This window comes from Telmatherina bonti (assembly GCF_933228915.1).
Source record: "Telmatherina bonti genome assembly, chromosome: 18".
In the NCBI taxonomy this organism is placed as follows: domain Eukaryota; kingdom Metazoa; phylum Chordata; class Actinopteri; order Atheriniformes; family Telmatherinidae; genus Telmatherina; species Telmatherina bonti.
This window is the reverse complement of record NC_136616.1, coordinates 17458947-17476324: the sequence shown is the minus strand read 5'-3', so window position 1 is coordinate 17476324 and position 17378 is coordinate 17458947. Positions and strand designations below refer to the sequence as shown.

Sequence of the window (17378 nt, the reverse complement as noted above, 5' to 3'; positions counted from 1 at the left end):
CACCCAAGCGGTGGGTTCCCATACTTATTGGGGTGCGGTCACGTGTGCTACTTTTGACCAGGAAAGGAGCACCGGACAGCAGGGTCTTCTGGTAGTGGGAACGCCACCTCCGCACAGCCACCTCTCAGTAGTGGAGTCTGGTCTCTGCAGTCCCAAACCGTCTCTTCCCCCCCTCAAAGCGAGACCCCTCGTCTTAAGGAGGTTCTTGCCCTCGCTTCGTCGTTTCGTCGTTGCTGATCTCTTATTTTTTTCTCACTATAAGCTGAGGGGGACTTGTGAAGTCCTGACAGAGGCGGAACGATGACAGCTGTCGAAACCCAAATGACATACAACTCCTATACGATCCACCAGGAAGACGCGTATATGACCCAGGAGGAGGACTGGGACAGGGACCTGCTGCTGGACCCTGCCTGGGAGAAGCAGCAGAGAAAGGTAGGTTTGGATGTGCAGGCTCTGAGCAGCGAGGCATGCTTGTACCGCTGTGCGTAATTACGCACAGATTTGCGCATTCGCTTAATTTTACGTCTGAGTGACTTTTTAAAGAAAAAAATGAGTAAGTTTAGCCTACATTATAAATGTAAGCTTCTGGACACTTTTTAATTGTGTAAAGTCTTAAACAGCTTAATAGAGACCTCGGCATCTGCTCTTTGGCCGTCCTCGCACCTGGCACTTTAGTCCTGTTAAAAGCTGTGTGGGCAGATATTTTAGGCCGTGGAACTTTCTCAGTGTTGTCTTTCAGTTACCCCGATTGCCTTGCAGACTGCCTAAATATAATACCACCCTCCACATTCTGTTACCTACTTCTTCTTTAGTCTTAACTTAAAAAAAACAAACAAACAAAAAAAAAACAAAACACGAGTTTGTCAGCTTTTACCATCAACCATGGTCAAGTTCGGGTCAATTTTCTTAAATAGCCCAAATGCAAAAGAAAGAATAAAAAAGAAAATAGAATTAAAAAATGAAAATAAAAAGCAAACATTTTAGAAATTTATTGGGCTGTATAAATCACGCCACTAATTTATACTTCGCTACAAATCAGCGAAGTGTATTTGTAGCTCACATTAAATATGCAAATGATAGGCACTACTTTTCCCATTTAAATCAAACTATGTATCGTGAATGAATGTGTATCTATCTATCTATCTATCTATCTATCTATCTATCTATCTATCTATCTATCTATCTATCTATCTATATATATATATATATATATATATATATATATATATATATATATATATATATATATATATATATATATATATATATATATATATATATATAGCTGTTATTAGCCATTATTAGCTAGTTTTGATAAGAAGAGGCCAGTCGTTGTCTAGGCAACGCGCGCGCCCTTCACTGTCGGGGACGAGCCCAACAGGTGTGTTTAATGAGCTCCGGAAATAAAAGTCACCTGTGACACCTTTTATGTCAAAACGAGACAAAAAGCACCCCAGCAAAGGTTAAGACAGTTTTAATACGTTTCTTGTTCAGTTTTAACCGGATAAAAACAATTGCTTAATACGTTACAGCTGATCATATACGTATTATTTGCTGGTTTGTTAGAGTTATGTTAGCTGTAGAAAGTACAATCGGATCATCAGTATTCAGGAGTGACCTCCCTGTCTTGTTTATGGCAGATTTCCTGGAGTCCAACCTGAAAATATCTCCCAGGTAGATCGTTTCTCACGATTTAGGAAAAACTCTTTATCATCATAAGACAGTGTAGTCAATAGAGTATTTCTACCCAGATATAAACTAAATTGTACATTTTTCATAGCTGGCTAACTGAGAATTAGCTTTCATGTCTAAATGCCTTAAAAAGGTGAATTAATTCAGCATTTAAACACTTGTTTGTGTTGGTAAAACACATTGTCTTTCCACTACTTATTGGTCACTGAATTTAATTGCTCACCAGATATGACTCATTCTATCACATATATAGTGGTTTAATAACTGAGTTTTAGCCTGTAAAATGTATGCTGTATAACCAAAATATAATCTAAAGTTGGGTTAATGCAACAAATAAGATGAACAAGGAGGGAACAGTTCTTTCCAATGAACGTTTTCCTACTTTCTGTGTTCTGAAATGTTACCTGTTTTTGTTTTTTTTTTCTCTTCTGTGCTGCTACAACCTACAGTAATGGTGACTTGTACCTTTTTAAGAGCTATCGCAAAACTAAATTACAGCTTTTCATTGGGGATATTCGAATGGAATCAGCTGCTGTGAATCTGCACAGCAGCTGATTCCATTCGAATATCAAACTTTTCTGTCAATGCAGAATGTTCCCCGCCTTTAGAGCACAGTGACAGGCTGAGACAACTCAACAGATGGTTGCAGAGAGACACTAGTAGATATACACCCCGTGTTGGTTTCACAGACCTCCAAATAAACATCATCCTAAAAATACTTTTTAAATTGCTTTGCTCCAACATCTCTCCCTTCATCCCTCCCTCCCTTCACCTTCCTCTCTTGTTTTTCATTCTATTGCTCTGCCTTTTCCGACCTTCCTCTTATCACAAATCATGAAACATCATGTTTTGAATTGCTTTTCCATCTCTTGTCTTTTAGTTTTCACATGCACCTGCCAGTATTTTCAACGTAATGCATTAGAAATTGAGCAAACCTGTAGTCTTCACGCAGTAGTCTCCCCAGGGAGCGAGTCATGGTACTCCATGGCACTTCTCGGCATGTAAAAACCTAGCTTAAGGAGCTGATATCAGCCCACAAATATAGTTGGTGCATCATTTTGCAGTGTAATGAATATGAAAGGAAAGTCCTGCAGCACCTGTTGTCTCTTCTATTCTTGAAGTTTCAGTGGAAAAGCCGCTCAGCATTTGACGCGGTAGTAAAGTGTTTGTCAACACACTGCCATGCCGAATCTGATACTAGACATTAGAAATGAATATGAGTCCATTTCATGTCAGACATTAGTTTATATTTATCCTGATGCATCTCTTGTACTCTGTGAAGCAAATGGTTCATGGCGTCGTTTAGCCAGGAGTTTGATGCAAAAGAAGGTATCAAGAATTGTGTGAGACATTTAATCTTGTGAGAGCTGAGATGAGAGGACTGATGAGATCAGGCTGGATCTTGTTACGACAATCCTTTTATTTTGTTGTTGTTGCTGTTCAAAGCACTATCTTAGAAATAAGAAGGGCTTATTTGTCAGAGTGATTTAGGAGAAGCAGCTTCCAAGCGACTGAAGTAGGCATCCTCGTGAACCATTAAAGCCTATTGATGTCTGCTTTTCAAAGATGCTCCGCTGACAACTAGCAGTCTGCTTGAGCACATCTGCAACAAGCGCTGATCACAGGAAGTCTGATCAATAGGTGTGCAAAGATTAACTCTCGCAGCACACCGCCACCTGTAACCTCGCACATAAATGAGCCGCCTGCTTGAGAAAGAGTTAGCGGACGCTTCATGTAACTTGCATCCCTGCAATACGTTCGTGTTTGTGATGAACTGCAAGCAAGTGCAAAATGTCAACATGCCGTAAAAACCACAGTGACCAGCGTCCTCTTCGGTTTCACATTGTTTAAGAGTTCAGCTGCTAACTGAGAAACTGACTAGCTGCCCCATGTAGCGTTTGCTTGCAGTATAATATCCATTACACTGAGCTATTGACTGCCATGTTGGTTATTAGGAAGTGGTGAATGCTGAGGGTTTATATTCATAAACAATATAAACGTTGAGAGGGCAGGGAAGATGTTGCATTAAAATACTCAGCTTGATCTGGTATTTTTTTGTTAAATATATTTATTGTTGGAGTGATAGCCAACATAATCAAAATGTATACTTTAAACAACCGTGTTACACAGTTTGACTCCACTACGGGGGTGTCCAAAGTCGGCCCTCGAGGTTTTTAATGTAACCCTTTTCAAACACATCTGGCTCACGTTGATCAGATCCAACAGCCAATGAAGATCTGCACAGTGATTGTCATGCGTGTTGGAGCAGGTAAACATGGAAAACCTGCAGGATTGTGGCCCTCGACTGGAGCTGGAAACCCCAGCTCTTCAATGTTTCTCTATAAAAATGATCAAAACTTTGATGATAAAAGTTGAAACTTGTTTGGTTTTTAATGGTCCACTTTTGAAGACATAACGATCATCTGGGATATATTGTTGTGTTCCTTCATCCCTCACCAACATTTAATTTGTATCATCTTAAATGCAGTGATGAAGTATTTTAAACGACTGGATAGTTCCTTTTGCACGAGATGTAATTATGATCTCATTTTTGATGCACCCACTCTGTTAAAGCGGCTCTTGGGTCTCCATATTTATTTACTTTTTACATTTTCTACATTAGATTTGTGGTTTAACTCAGATGCTATCATTTATCTGTGCTTTCAGCTGCATCTTTATGTTCTGTTCAGTCTCCCACAGCGGGAAATAAATTGACTGGTCAAAGTCAATGATCATCATCAGCTTCAAGTGTTGGGCTCATATTCAGCCATGTGATGCTCATCCACTCAGCCTGATGTATTGCCCCTCTGTGTGGGTGATGAGGAGAGATCTTAGGGTGCTGCATAATTAAATCTATTTTTATCTAATCTCATTGTGCTCCTAAATGCCGTATCTCATTGTATAGCAGCCAGACAAAATGGTCAACTCATCTGGTATCTGATGCTATATGAGATTATATTAAAACATCCCCCCCACCACCCCACCCTACCAGGTTATTCAGGGTATTGATTGGCACCTGGATGATGGCTACACGAATAAGCCATCTGCTAACTTTTTATAATAATAATAATAAAAAAGGAAATAACGGTAAAGCTGCTGAAACTAGAGTAGAGATAGTTTCCTTGTGACTTTCCACTGATGTTTCTTGTAATATTTGAAGCATTTATGAAGATACTTTCAAACGGGTGCTTTCAGAACTGAGATAAGTCCTGGGCAACTTGTTTTTTTCCACAATTTCCGCAGCTAAACGTCTGGTATGTTGGAAAACAATTTCACAAATAAACTTGGGACCTTAATCAAATTAACTTCATTGATTTGCTAGGTGGCTGATTTACTATAAAGAAATTATAGTATCTTTCTTTTAGTAAAAATTAAAATCCACAACTTTCATACACACTGATGAAAGATGGAAAATTAAGTGAGAGGAAATTTAATCCCTTTCCTCCTTTAGGTCTCAGTTTGCAAACATCGAGGCTAAAACTGCAGAAGTTATTTGTAATTTGTTGTATTAGATGTGCTCCACTGATCCACACACGTTGACTATGCATCTGTCCAAAGCTGCATCCAGAAGATTTCCTAACAGTTCCCTCCGTCAGGCTCGTGATATGTTTTGGAGATCCTTGGACCTGATAAGCTTTTGAAAGACTAGCACAGCACAAACAAGCAGATATTTTAGGGGTTAAAATGTTTCTTTTCACCCAGAAAAAAACCTTTCTTGTAGCTCTATTTTCTAAAGCTCGTCTGGGGAACATCGTTGGTAAAGGTCACTGATCATATCAACTCCATGAATAATTTAAGATAAAAAAAGGAGCATGTTTTCTCTCTATTTGACTGAACTAAGACTCAAAAGTATATAACATTATTTCCTGCCGAGTATAAATTTGGAAAAGTGTTCCGTTTTCTCCTGATAAACTGTATAAAAGTTTACGTTCGTAATAATGCAGTGCATGTATTAATGATGGCATTAATATGCGCAGTGCGGTGTGTCAGTATTGTGAGTTGCATCTAGAGAGCATCTGTATGAAGGTCTACATAAGCGGAGAGGTGAAACGGCCCGCACTCAGATCAAATAGCAGTTTCTATTCCAGAAGCCGTGTCCATGTAGGGAGGCTTCTATAAACTGCTTTAGTGCAAGCACAGGATCCCAAGGAGAGGCCGTAGGAAAGGGCTAAGGAGTGTGTGTGTGTGTGTGTGTGTGTGTGTGTGTGTGTGTGTGTGTGTGTGTGTGTGTGTGTGAGAGAGAGAGAGAGAGATATCTTAAAAGTGATCCACTGTATTTAACTGGTATGATGGTGTATTTTCAGTGGTTCTTGGATGAGTTCTTCTGTGAGAATTGGGCCAAAAATCAAGGTGCAGTAGTTCTTGCAGAGTGTTGTAATGGTGAAAGCAGACACATGATACATCAGCAGAGTTAAAATCCATACGGTGGAGGCAGCAGTGATGAATGATGGGCTCTGAGAGCAGCCATGTTGATTGGATCAGAGCCGTCCGGTGGGTCTGTTAACAGAATAAAGAGCTTGCTTGTTGGAGAAAATTGCCTGAAGGACAGCAGAGTTTGTTCCATTTGGGTTATTTCTTTATACATTGTGTTTAGTTTGTGTAAACAAACATGACTAAAGCTGAAAATCAAAGCAAACGTTCAAAGTTATATTTCTCCGTTTTAATTTGATTCCATCATAGTTTCTAGAGGTGCAGTGATTTAATTTTACCTTTTTTTCAAAAAGGTAAAATTAAATCACTATAAATTTTTTTTTTACTTGTCTTCTTGCGCTATATAGCACCAGAATGATGGTCTGGCTGCTGCGTTGTTGTTTTTTTTCTAATTGAAATCAAGAAAAATGACGAGCAAAAAAAAGTTTGGTAAAATTTTTTTTGTTTTTAATCTACGAAAATCGGCAATATCCAAGAATTGTGAGAATCTTTTTTTTTTTAATGGAATCGGCAAAAATTGGAGTCGAATCAGGACAGCATATCATCACAGCCCTAATAGTTTTCGCTATTATTGCCTCTCGGCCTTGGTGTTGAAAATAAGTGCTTGTTATGAGGAAAGGGGAAGCAAAAATTTGCTAAATCTTCAACTGGCAGACGGCCGATATGCGGCCAAACTAGCAAAATATAAAATCTTAATGATTTATAGTGCAGTTTTTTCTGCTGTTTGGTTTTCTGTGACAGTGAGACAAAAACAAACCACTTTACAAAAGTGAAATTGCGCCCTGTCGGCGTGGATGAAACAGATATTTACAGGCTGATGGCAGAAGCTACAGAGATCACTTTAAAGCCTTCTCAGATAGTCTCAGATAATGGTACTGAGGTCACAAAGACACCGTTCTGTCATTTTTAAATTGCTCGAAAAGCCTCCTAATGTGATTTTCTCTTAGAGCACTCCGTTCCAGCGAGAATCAGTCCAAATAACAGAGGAGTGGCACCGTTTTAGACATGGATCCAACATTAAGCTCCAAACATTGGTAATTCTCGGCCCTGCTGGGATTAAGCAGCCAAGCCATTGCTCTAATGGTTGTTTTATGTCTAATTTGGCTTTGCTTTAGTGATTAGCAACTGTGTTTATAATATGGCTGGGTATTAACTGAGGACTTCCTGTATGACAAGGCATTCGGTACAGAAGCAGTCACATGCGGCCACCCAGGAGTCATTCAAGATTCACTGCCTCCAAATAACAACATGAAATAAGAGTCGTGAGATCATCTGAGCAGAGCGTTAAATAACCTTTTTGTGGTTCTCTAATAGAGGCCGAAGTAAAATCACAAGGTCATCGCTGTGACTTGCTCTTTTGGCTAAATGAATGCTGGGAAATGTAGCTGGCTTGCATGTTACTATATACAGCCTTAGATCAGTTTCACACACAGGTCTTCATGGTCAAGGTTCCTGTTAAGATGATTTAGCTGACCCTAGATCTGCCTGGACAGCTTTGCCTCCCAGAGAAAGATGTAGCCTACTGAAATTAGACACAGCCCTCCTCCTAACCCCAACCAATCATCAGTCACAGGCCAGCCGCTCTGTCATAAATCTTTTCCGACTGCTTATACCAGTTCATGCCGCTCGCCGCTCATCTCCAGTCCAGAGCTCATTAAATGACAAAAGACGTTGATACGCTGCCAAACAGCGAACCTGTACACTCACCTTCGTTCGCCACCATCAATCACATAGTTGGTCCATTCAGCTGTTGACTTGTGGAACAACTTGAAGGGATAATAGATAATGACAAGGAGTGTGTGAGATTGTGTGTGTGTGTGCATTACAAGCTGAAAATAATAGTTATTCTGTGCAACCTGGTGACAATTTAAAGTCACAGAGGGAAATGGCTTTTAATGACATCTGCCAAGTGATTAAACATTGCAGGATGACAGAAAGTTTACACGCGGCTACTTGGCTGCAGCAGTGGCAGAATATCTGTCGGCTTGTATAGAAATTCAGTCGTGACTTTGAGTTGAGTTCTAGTTTTTCAAAACATTAACAAGTCAACAAATCTCGTGGTTTCATCATGTTTGACAGCTGCTACGCTTTCCAGACTCCCACCAACCTGAGATTTGGTGCATGGTGTAGATCCATTTAAGCTGATGCAGTTCCAGCCAAGCGACAACCTCCGGCGGTTAAAAGTGAAGCCTATGCGGAAGTGCATAAAGCTGCAGTTCCCCCTTCATCCACTAGGGGCTGGCTCCAAAACAGAGCAAATCCCCATAGACTCCCATGTTAAAAAGGCCAACTTTACAACAGAAATAAACATGTTTACAGCCTGGTTCAAAAATCCATTTTCAGTTTAATAGGTCAGGTTTACCTCCATGACAACTGTGGGTGGAGTGAATTTTTTTCTAACTCGCCCGTTTAAAAGTAATTTAATCTCAAAGTTCGGCATATTTAGAGGCGTGTCCTTTTGATTGACATGTACCAATCTCCCGCTTTAAGTAAGAAGAACGTAGAACAGCTGCGGTTTTTAGCCGGTTAACAACGTGACTTAGCTTTAGCCCGCTTACCGCCATTAGCTGGTTAGCTCCCGTTATCTCGGGGTTAGCTTGGTTAGCTTTTAGCTACAGAAAGCTCGGAGTTCGCTCGATGTCAATCATCCACCATGACGTTCACGGCCCGCCATTCAGCTCCACCTCTTTGCCCATATTTATATTTTCCGGGTGAGACGACTCGCATGCCTCTGCTAAGATGGCGACGGTAGGAACCGCCCACCGAGCTTCAGTTCAGCTCTTCAGAAACCTATGGGTGACGTCACGGAGGCTCCATCCATCTCTTTATTTACAGTCTATAGTTCCAACACACTCATGAACATGCAAAATGTCACAGCTGCTGAAAATTCGTGTTGACTGTTAGCATATTAGCATGTGAAGAGTTGCTTAATGGTTCACAGACATTCGTTCTATGTAAAAACGTTGGATTATCCCTCCCGGTACGAGCAGCTACAACATCTCTAATCCATCAACATAGTCTGAGTTGCTTTTTCTCTCATGGCTCTACAGAGTCATGTACTGTCTATTTCACACAGAAATCTACTACAGGAAGATGTTTCCGCCTCATTTACTGCTGTTGCATCACTTGCTAAATCCAAAACTGTGACCGCGCCAGCGCTACGACTCCTATCAGTGCATCAGGTGACCGAGAGAAAGGAGCACCTGCATACACACAAACACACACGCAGAGACGCTGCTGGAGGGTGGGTGAGTTTTGGCTGGCATCATCTGGCGGGAGCAGCGACGTGGAGCCATGTGGCCGTGGAACAGGATGCAAGCCAGCACAATGGAGCAAAGCAGAACGCAATGTGTCTCTCCATGAAGTCAAAGCAGTTAATATAACAATGTGGACAGATGGTCGTGTCACAGCTAGGCTAGCTGATGATGAAGACTGTCACATGCTGTAGCTGCTTTGTTTTCCATGCTTATTTCTTCACCCAGCTGTGGCAGAGGACTCATGTCATTGCTGTCAATTTGTTGGCAAAGTAGAGTAAAAATGACTGACTGACCTGTTCAAGATGAAAAGCACATGAAAATACAGCTTCAGGCTCCAGGCTTTTATTTTGTTCTTGTATTTTTTGTTTCTTTTGATGCTTTTTTGTGTGTGTATGACACGTTCTGCTTGTGTGCTGTGACAAAATGAGACGTCCACATGTGAATGAACTGGGACATCAGATGTGCTCATTCTAAAACAATAGTCCTGTTCAGCTTATTCTCATTTTGTTTGATAGAAATAATCTTTAATCTCACGCTACACCTGCTTTCCTTTTGCCTCATTTGACATCTCTCACAGCTTTCACACACACGCACACACACACACACACACACACACACACACACACACACACACACACACACACACACACACACACACACACACTCTGCTGACTAGAATAGGGCAGCTAGGCCTTTTATCCCCTAAACACAGACATAAATCTGCTGGTTTGGACTCGGGCCCCGCTTTGGAGGCCAGCGCTAGGCTTGTTGTCAGCAGGGTCTCTGGCAACAAGCCTGATAATCCTTTATGAAGAAGAGGTGGAAAGATGTGCTGATAAATTCATACAGAGGAATGATTCAGGAATGATTACAGTTCCACGTCCAGAAGCTGTAACTTGAAACTGGCTTTTGCTCGTATAGGTAGAATTACGTAGTTAAAAGCAAAGCTAGTTACTTTTTTCTGAAGGGATTTCTGTTTGCATTTGCTTTAAACAAGCAGACGTCAGTGTGGTTGATATTTTTTTTAGAAAGAGTTTAATATTCATGCTAACGCTGGTAGTATTTATCAGCTTTTTTATCGAAAGACGGTCAAATGTGACAGGAAATTCAATTCAATTCAGCTTTATTTGTATAGCACCACTTCACAACAATGTTGTCACAGGGCCCTTTACATACACAAAATGTGAAGAGGAAGTACAGGAACTGAACACTACTAGAACTACTAGTAAAATAAAGATCAGCACAAAAAAAAAAGAACAAACCCCTCGTCTTGTTTCTTTGTTTTTTTCCTGTTTCTCCTAACCGTGCCCATCCTCCCAGTTCAAAGACACAAATCCAGTTGGCCTACTGGAGCTGCATTTTGGGTGGGTGGGGGTAAACTCCTGTGTTTTTGTCTCACATCGTCTTTGAGGCACCCAACTTTTGGGCTCCAGGTTTCTTTGGGAAGGCTAATGGAGGGAGGTATTTAAAGCCAACAAGAGGAAGAGAGAGGGGCGAGGGGGATTCCTTAGTAACTGTGACACCTGTTGTGTTGTAACCCCTCTCCCCTCCGCCATGCTCCTGTCTCTTTATCTGCTGATAAAACTGTGAGGGACCTTTTGAACAGTTGTTGTTTACAAGAGACCTCCCGTGGAAGAAAGTGAGTCGGTTTTGGAGCAGTAATCAGTCGTGTTGTTCATAAAGCTGGGGCTTTTCCCTCAGCGCTTATTTTGGCGCGTCTATACCTTTTGAGTGTTAAAGGCAGCATTAAATTCATGGCGATATTTGACTTTTTTGTGAGCTTTAAACTAATAATGCTGATTATTTTCTGACTATATTCTGTTTTTCCAATTTTTCTTGTTCTTCTGTCATTATTTAACATTATGAAAAATGTGTTGTAGTCCAAGATTGTCAATGGGAAACCTGACCAAAGTGTCCTTAAAAAGTACCAAATGCTTAAGTCATTTAGACTGTTTTAGTCTTTATAACACCACATTGTGACTTTTGAGGTGTATTGATTCAGTATAATATACATAAAAACTGTTTCTAAAATAATTAGACTTGCTTTGGTTTAGCAAATATCAGTCGTATTAGCGCGTAAAGGGTAAAATTAACCAAAATTCCTCAGCAAGCATGACTGCTCTTTGTCATGCTGGTGTTGCATTGAGTTTTATCGACACACACTGAGTTGAAAAGCAGTGATGAGATGGTTGTTTCTGCACACGAAGCTCATCAGACCCAAAGTGACTGAATCTGGACTGTTTGATACAGAATCTGTGTCTGCAAATACCAAAATAGATCACAATTTTTTTTTTCCTTAAGTATCTGCTTGGCTCAGATCCAATAGTAAGACTGATGTAGTACAAAGAACGTTTACAATACCCATCAAAAGCACTTGAGTAATGTGAGGAGCACAACGCGAGAATAGGGCTCATCCATCAGTTCTGACAAATGGCTGTATCATTCCTTTTTCTTCCACTTGAACGTATGCTATCAGATACACACAGCTTGCTGCTTTTCTGGCACTTCAGCATTGCTGAATCGCATCATTTACCGCGACACAAGCAACATGATCTGATACGACCGATGCTCTTTAGTTTATTTAGTTTATCTGTGTCGTGTTGCGCGTTAACAGATACATGCAACAAGTCAAGCACTAAATGATTTAAAAGAAGAAAAAGGAAGTTGCTCACGATGAAGTACAAAGCAAAAGTTTGCACATCCTGTTCCTTCTAAGTGGAGCATTATGGTGTATTATGGTGCAAATTTAGTGGTTAAAATTATAGTATTTAATATGAAGATGACACATTTTAACTGCACTTGGATGCTTAAAATTTCCCCCAGTGAGATGAACCACATTTCAACGTGAACCACATTTGTTCTGTGTCTGACTCTTTGAGAAGAGCCGACCTGCAGCTGTGCTGAGGGAGTTTCATCCTGGGGATGGAAAGGGACGTCTTCGGGAAGACTACGTGGATTGAAACGATCTCATACAAAATCAACAGAACAACTTCTACATTGTGTTATTGGAGACTATAGCCTGACTAATTTAGATCTGTGTGCACGAATATGTTACATGCATGTGTTATACTTCCTGCAAAATGTGCAGAAGCTGCAGAGTGAATGAATAGAAAAAGCTCAGCTATTTATCAGTATAACAATTTTCATGACCATCTGGAGAAAAAGTGGTCTTTCTGTGTCCGTATGCGTCACTACGCCCTTATGAACAGAAGAACACGGTGTTTTTATGTGCAGCTATATTTACGTACAGTGAGTGCATGCGATAGGGCATCGGTGGTTAATGTGGCATGCGTGGATGAGCGTGTTAAAGACCACTGGACATGACTACTGGACATGTGTGTGTGACAAAGGTAGCTGTAGTGGACAGGTGTGAATGGAGTCCACAAGGTCAGCCCTGTCGGGGGAAAGTATTTTTACTCTGTTAGTGACACATAAAATACGTCAGCGAATAAGTTTGGCTGTACATATAAAGACATGTTGCTGTTCAGTCTCTTTGCACATTTAAAATAACGATAATTTAAGGTGCATTTACAGTTACAGCAGAGCGCTGAAAAGTTTGTGCTTGGAAAGTAGCTTGGAAGAGTGCAAATATATTTTTACATGTACAATATGGTTATGAATAAAGGTATCACACAATCCAGCAGAAGGAAAAGGAAGAACACTGTCCCGTGAATCTAAAATCACATTTTATATCATGTTAAACTAATAAGATATACGTTTAAAGCGTGCTTTTTGGTGACCAAACAAACAAAAACACTTATTTGCATTAGACTTTCTTAAAAACTGCATTTTCAACCCCATTTGCTCGCAGTTACTTCCATTTAACAGCTCAGTTTCTTGCTTTTCTGTTGTGCTCGGACTTATAGACCTTCTTTCACACATCAGTTTTGTCTGCAGATATAAGTTTACAAAATCTTTAAACACTCGAGCACAATGTTCTACATATGCAAAATGTTTAAAGGTGCAGGTTTTGTATTTTAGCTGCATTCGTGCACAGTTTCAGTCCACCAATATGTTTCCTTCGGTACATCAGGTGGGTCTGATGGAAGGTGTTAATTAGTGAAAATGGCTGCCGTTGCCTTTTTTTTTAATTAAACCTCAACACCCTAACAGGATGCCGGGGAGACAACTCAGCTGGAGTTTTGCTGTAAATGTGTCTGTAGTGCAGCAGCTTCATGTAAGTTTACAGTCTGACTTTGTTTATGTGTCACAGCACAGTCTGAGGCAGAGTGAGTGTGAAGAGCACCTGGATGTATCTGGGGTAACACTCTAGGTCAGCAACAGCAGTCCCACATGGGTGACACTCTGGACATAAGTGGGTCTGGGTGGGTGCAAATGTAACAGTCCCAGTTCCTGGCTCCCATGTCAGGTCACATTAATTTAATAACAAGACTTAATGTAACCAAAACAAAAGGACATCTTCTGACAATGCAGCCAACTTTATATTTAACTATACTTTCCATAAGTCATTTGATACAATGCATATTCTGTTGTATGAATCCACACATCTGTTTTACTGGAAGATAAGTGCATTAATATCTTTATTTTAGATATCATACTTGCTCAAAACATTCAAGGTTTCACTGTTTTGTCTTATTATAGCTCTAAAGGAATAGCGCTATACATATAACATATATAACATGTTTTATATGTATCATTTTTTAAGCATAACTGAGAGATAGTTGGGATGACAGTGGCTCAGGTGGAAGAGCGGGTTTTCCTGTGGTTCAGAGATCGGCAGTTTGAGTCCTGCTCCTCTATGCTGCAGCCCTGAGGAGGACACAAGAGTGCCGAGCTTGGTGTCAAAGTACAAATGGGCTTCCGTACTGGCTCTGTGGTTAGAAGCCAGTGACTCGCTGTGGTGACCCCTTCAGGGGGAAAAGCTGAAAGCAGAACAATATAACTAAAATATATTATTTCAGATTTGTTTGTCGTTTCTGAACTGTAAACATTCAGACATCGTCTTCATGGTTTGTTAGAGCGCAGATTGCGGAGCATCTTTCTTACTGGAAAGCACCCTGTATCTTCTCCAGGTCCAAACATTTGTTCAACATACTGAGGAAAAAACAGGTATCTGTTTGTTTCCTGTTCACACGGGAACATCGGTGCTTTGCTTCATTACTAACTGCTACTGCGTCACACATCTCATTTGGTGTTTACACTTGAGCTGGCAGCAGCGGTAGTTTATAACATTCTGGCAAATATTTGGCCACCTAATATCATAAATGACATGAAATTACCATGCATATTAGCACATCGATGCTATATGCATCATAAGGTCTAAAACACACAAAAAAAGAAGCCTGTATAAGTATAAAACTGTAGAATATCTAAAAAAAATAAACATTTTTAAGGTCTGGGTGCTGTTTAATTTGTTATAAAACAACATCTTCTTCTTCTACGTGGTTTTGTCAGCAGTAAAGGTCACATGAAATACTGTCCTCATATTGGGAAATGTGAAGCGCAGCTACTGAGCAAAAATGTTTGTTGGTTTTTTTTCCTTCCTCTGACGCCAGCCAGCCAGCGCCGGCAGCTTCCAGCAGCACCGTGGTTGCGTCAGCTCTTTGACAGACAGCCGAGCTCGCCACATTGTTAAGAGCCGAGAGCCCGCTCAGACGGGATGCGGCGTGCATGTGCTGGCGTATCTGCTGGAACATGTGTGTTTGTGCGTGTCAGCTGTACTGAGGGTCACCATCCTCTATTCCCCTTGGAGAGCTGTAGTCATGTCAGGCATTCAGCTGGGCCACTGTGACCTCATTTCACAAGAAGGGCCTGTAAAAGTGCCCCCTGCCGAGCTGAGCCAGGCCAGACCAACAGGTGTGGACTGACAGAGGAGGAGGAGGAGGAGGGAGGGGGTTCTGCTGCAATGAAGGGGTGACTTCATGCTGGTGGACTCTGTAGACCACCACAAGCATTGCAGCAGACCTGACGGGGGGTGGGGTGGGGGGGGGGGTGGGGGGGTGGAAACTATAGTTTTTGTCTCAAATTGTAGATTTTTGGTTTATTTTACTGAAGTTGGGATTATTTTTGTTTTTATTATCTTCAACAGATCAGACATCTTGGTTTTCATGGTGGGACACCTCAGACTTTTCTTAATGTAGGCGAGATGTCACTCACCCCCCCCCCCCCAGCTGTTTTCCTTTTCTTATGTGATTTAATATCTTGTCATATTCTCATCTTCTCAAATCCATTCCTTCCTCAGCACGGCCGCCTCTGTCTCTCCGTCTTGTGCTCTTACAGTTCACCTCAGGAATCCTGCCTTCTCAGCTGTCCAGTGGTGTCCCATGCCAACCCAATTTAGCCTCCCCAGACTCCTCCTCCTCCTCCTCCTTTCAGCCCTCTCTGCTCCTCTGGAGCTCTACCTCCTCCTTCAGACACCTCCTCAGCTCCTCTCCAGTTTGGCGTAGGGGGTCTGTGTGCTGGATTAGCAGTCTGTCTAAATTTGGTCATGCATGGAAAAGGAGACAAGCACCTGCTTGGACCCTGGCGAGTTGGACGGGCGGCCTCTTCTCCTCTTGAGAGCCTTACATCAAATTACACCAGAGCCTGGCCTTTCCTGTCGGCCCTCCTGCTTCGTCTTGTGCCTTTCAGCTCTGGAAAACATTTCATCTTCTCAGGATACAATAACTTTTCTAGATAAACAACCAATTTCATCAATTTAGTGTTTGTTCAGACTTTCATATTTAGTAAGATTCACTTAAGTGAGGTCTCTTTACGTCATCACAGTCCTTAGGAATCAGTAAACGTTGCTTTCAGTGTGAGCTTTTACATTTAATTCTACAGTCTTAAGGAAACTGGATAACTTCAACTGGTCCCACTGTTTTCATTGGTTCAGTGGTAACTGAGAATCAATTTCATGCCTCGGTATGTTTCCTGTTATTTCAGGCATATCAGAAAGGAGGAAAAAATCTGAGTTTTGTTACATCTGTTGAATTTGCATGTGGTAACTGATGGGGAAAAAACAAGAAACGTCGTCAAGACGACACAATCATGGAAGACTTTAATGACTGTAAATAGAAAGAATTAAGTAAATGTAAACACCAGCCACTGGTAAGACTGAAAAACACACACCCAAGTGTTTTATGATAGAAAGTATGGAGCTCGCTCTGGATCTGGTTCCTTTTAAACAGATCTAAGATTAAGACGTCGCAGAATGAAGAGAATCTAAATTGCATAACATGTCAAACATGATGGAGGCTAATGTAACTTGTTTATTGATGATGTGACTGCAGATAAAAGAAGCAGAATGAATTTGAAAGTATGTAGAAAAAAAGCTGAAGTAAAATAAACAAAAACCATTTTCACATCAGATTTATTTACATGCTGGGAAACTGTATTAAAGTGCATCTCGATCATGAGCCAAATCATACAGAAAAAGCAAAGAAAGAGAAATTTAATTTTTTTAAAAAAGATTACAGCATAAGTCATGTTGTCACCCTTAGTTTGTGTCCACACCTCTCAAAGACGCATGATGGGCTTGGTGCGGTCTTCTGAACAGTGTGCAGACTGTAGACAAGGAGCTAGCTAGCTGGACGGGAAATAATTCATCAGGAAGCCGACCCGGCTGAATAACTCGTAATGCAGACGCACGAGTAGAAACCAGTCGGAACAGGACATTATTTTTCTCACAAAATAGGTCAAGTCTGTTCATTTTCTGTCAAATCGACAGAACCAGACCAGGCAAGAGTCTTCATCCTCAGTTCTGTTTCTGAGTCTGCTCACAGGTGGAAGCAAAAATCGACCAATCACTGACGTACGTTTGCAAAACACCAACACAGAAAAGGCTGCAGGGTCACGCTGAAGTCCTGAATGAATCATCTGACCTCAGATCCTGTCACATGACTAACTGAAGGCAGAAAGAGCCAGAAAAGCCAACAAGAAGATGCTTTGTGTTTTAAAGTAATTCTTATATCTCTCCGTTTTCCACCCAGATGTACTTCAGCACATAAAAAATGTCTGGTAAAACAAAATGTGACTTTTTGGTTTTAACCCGATTTT

At 41.0% G+C, this 17378-nt stretch overlaps 1 protein-coding gene across 1 annotated transcript in view; it reads left to right on the top strand.

Moving 5' to 3' along the window:
- The first annotated feature begins 53 nt into the window (after positions 1 to 53).
- The window catches only part of actn3b (actinin alpha 3b), a 37992-nt gene continuing 20667 nt past the window's right edge, over positions 54 to 17378 (top strand). Inside the window, exon 1 of the mRNA XM_079257324.1 lies at positions 54 to 432. Within this exon, the coding sequence (XP_079113450.1) occupies positions 301 to 432 (132 nt within the window). The 5' untranslated portion in view covers positions 54 to 300. The remainder of the gene's footprint in view (positions 433 to 17378) is intronic.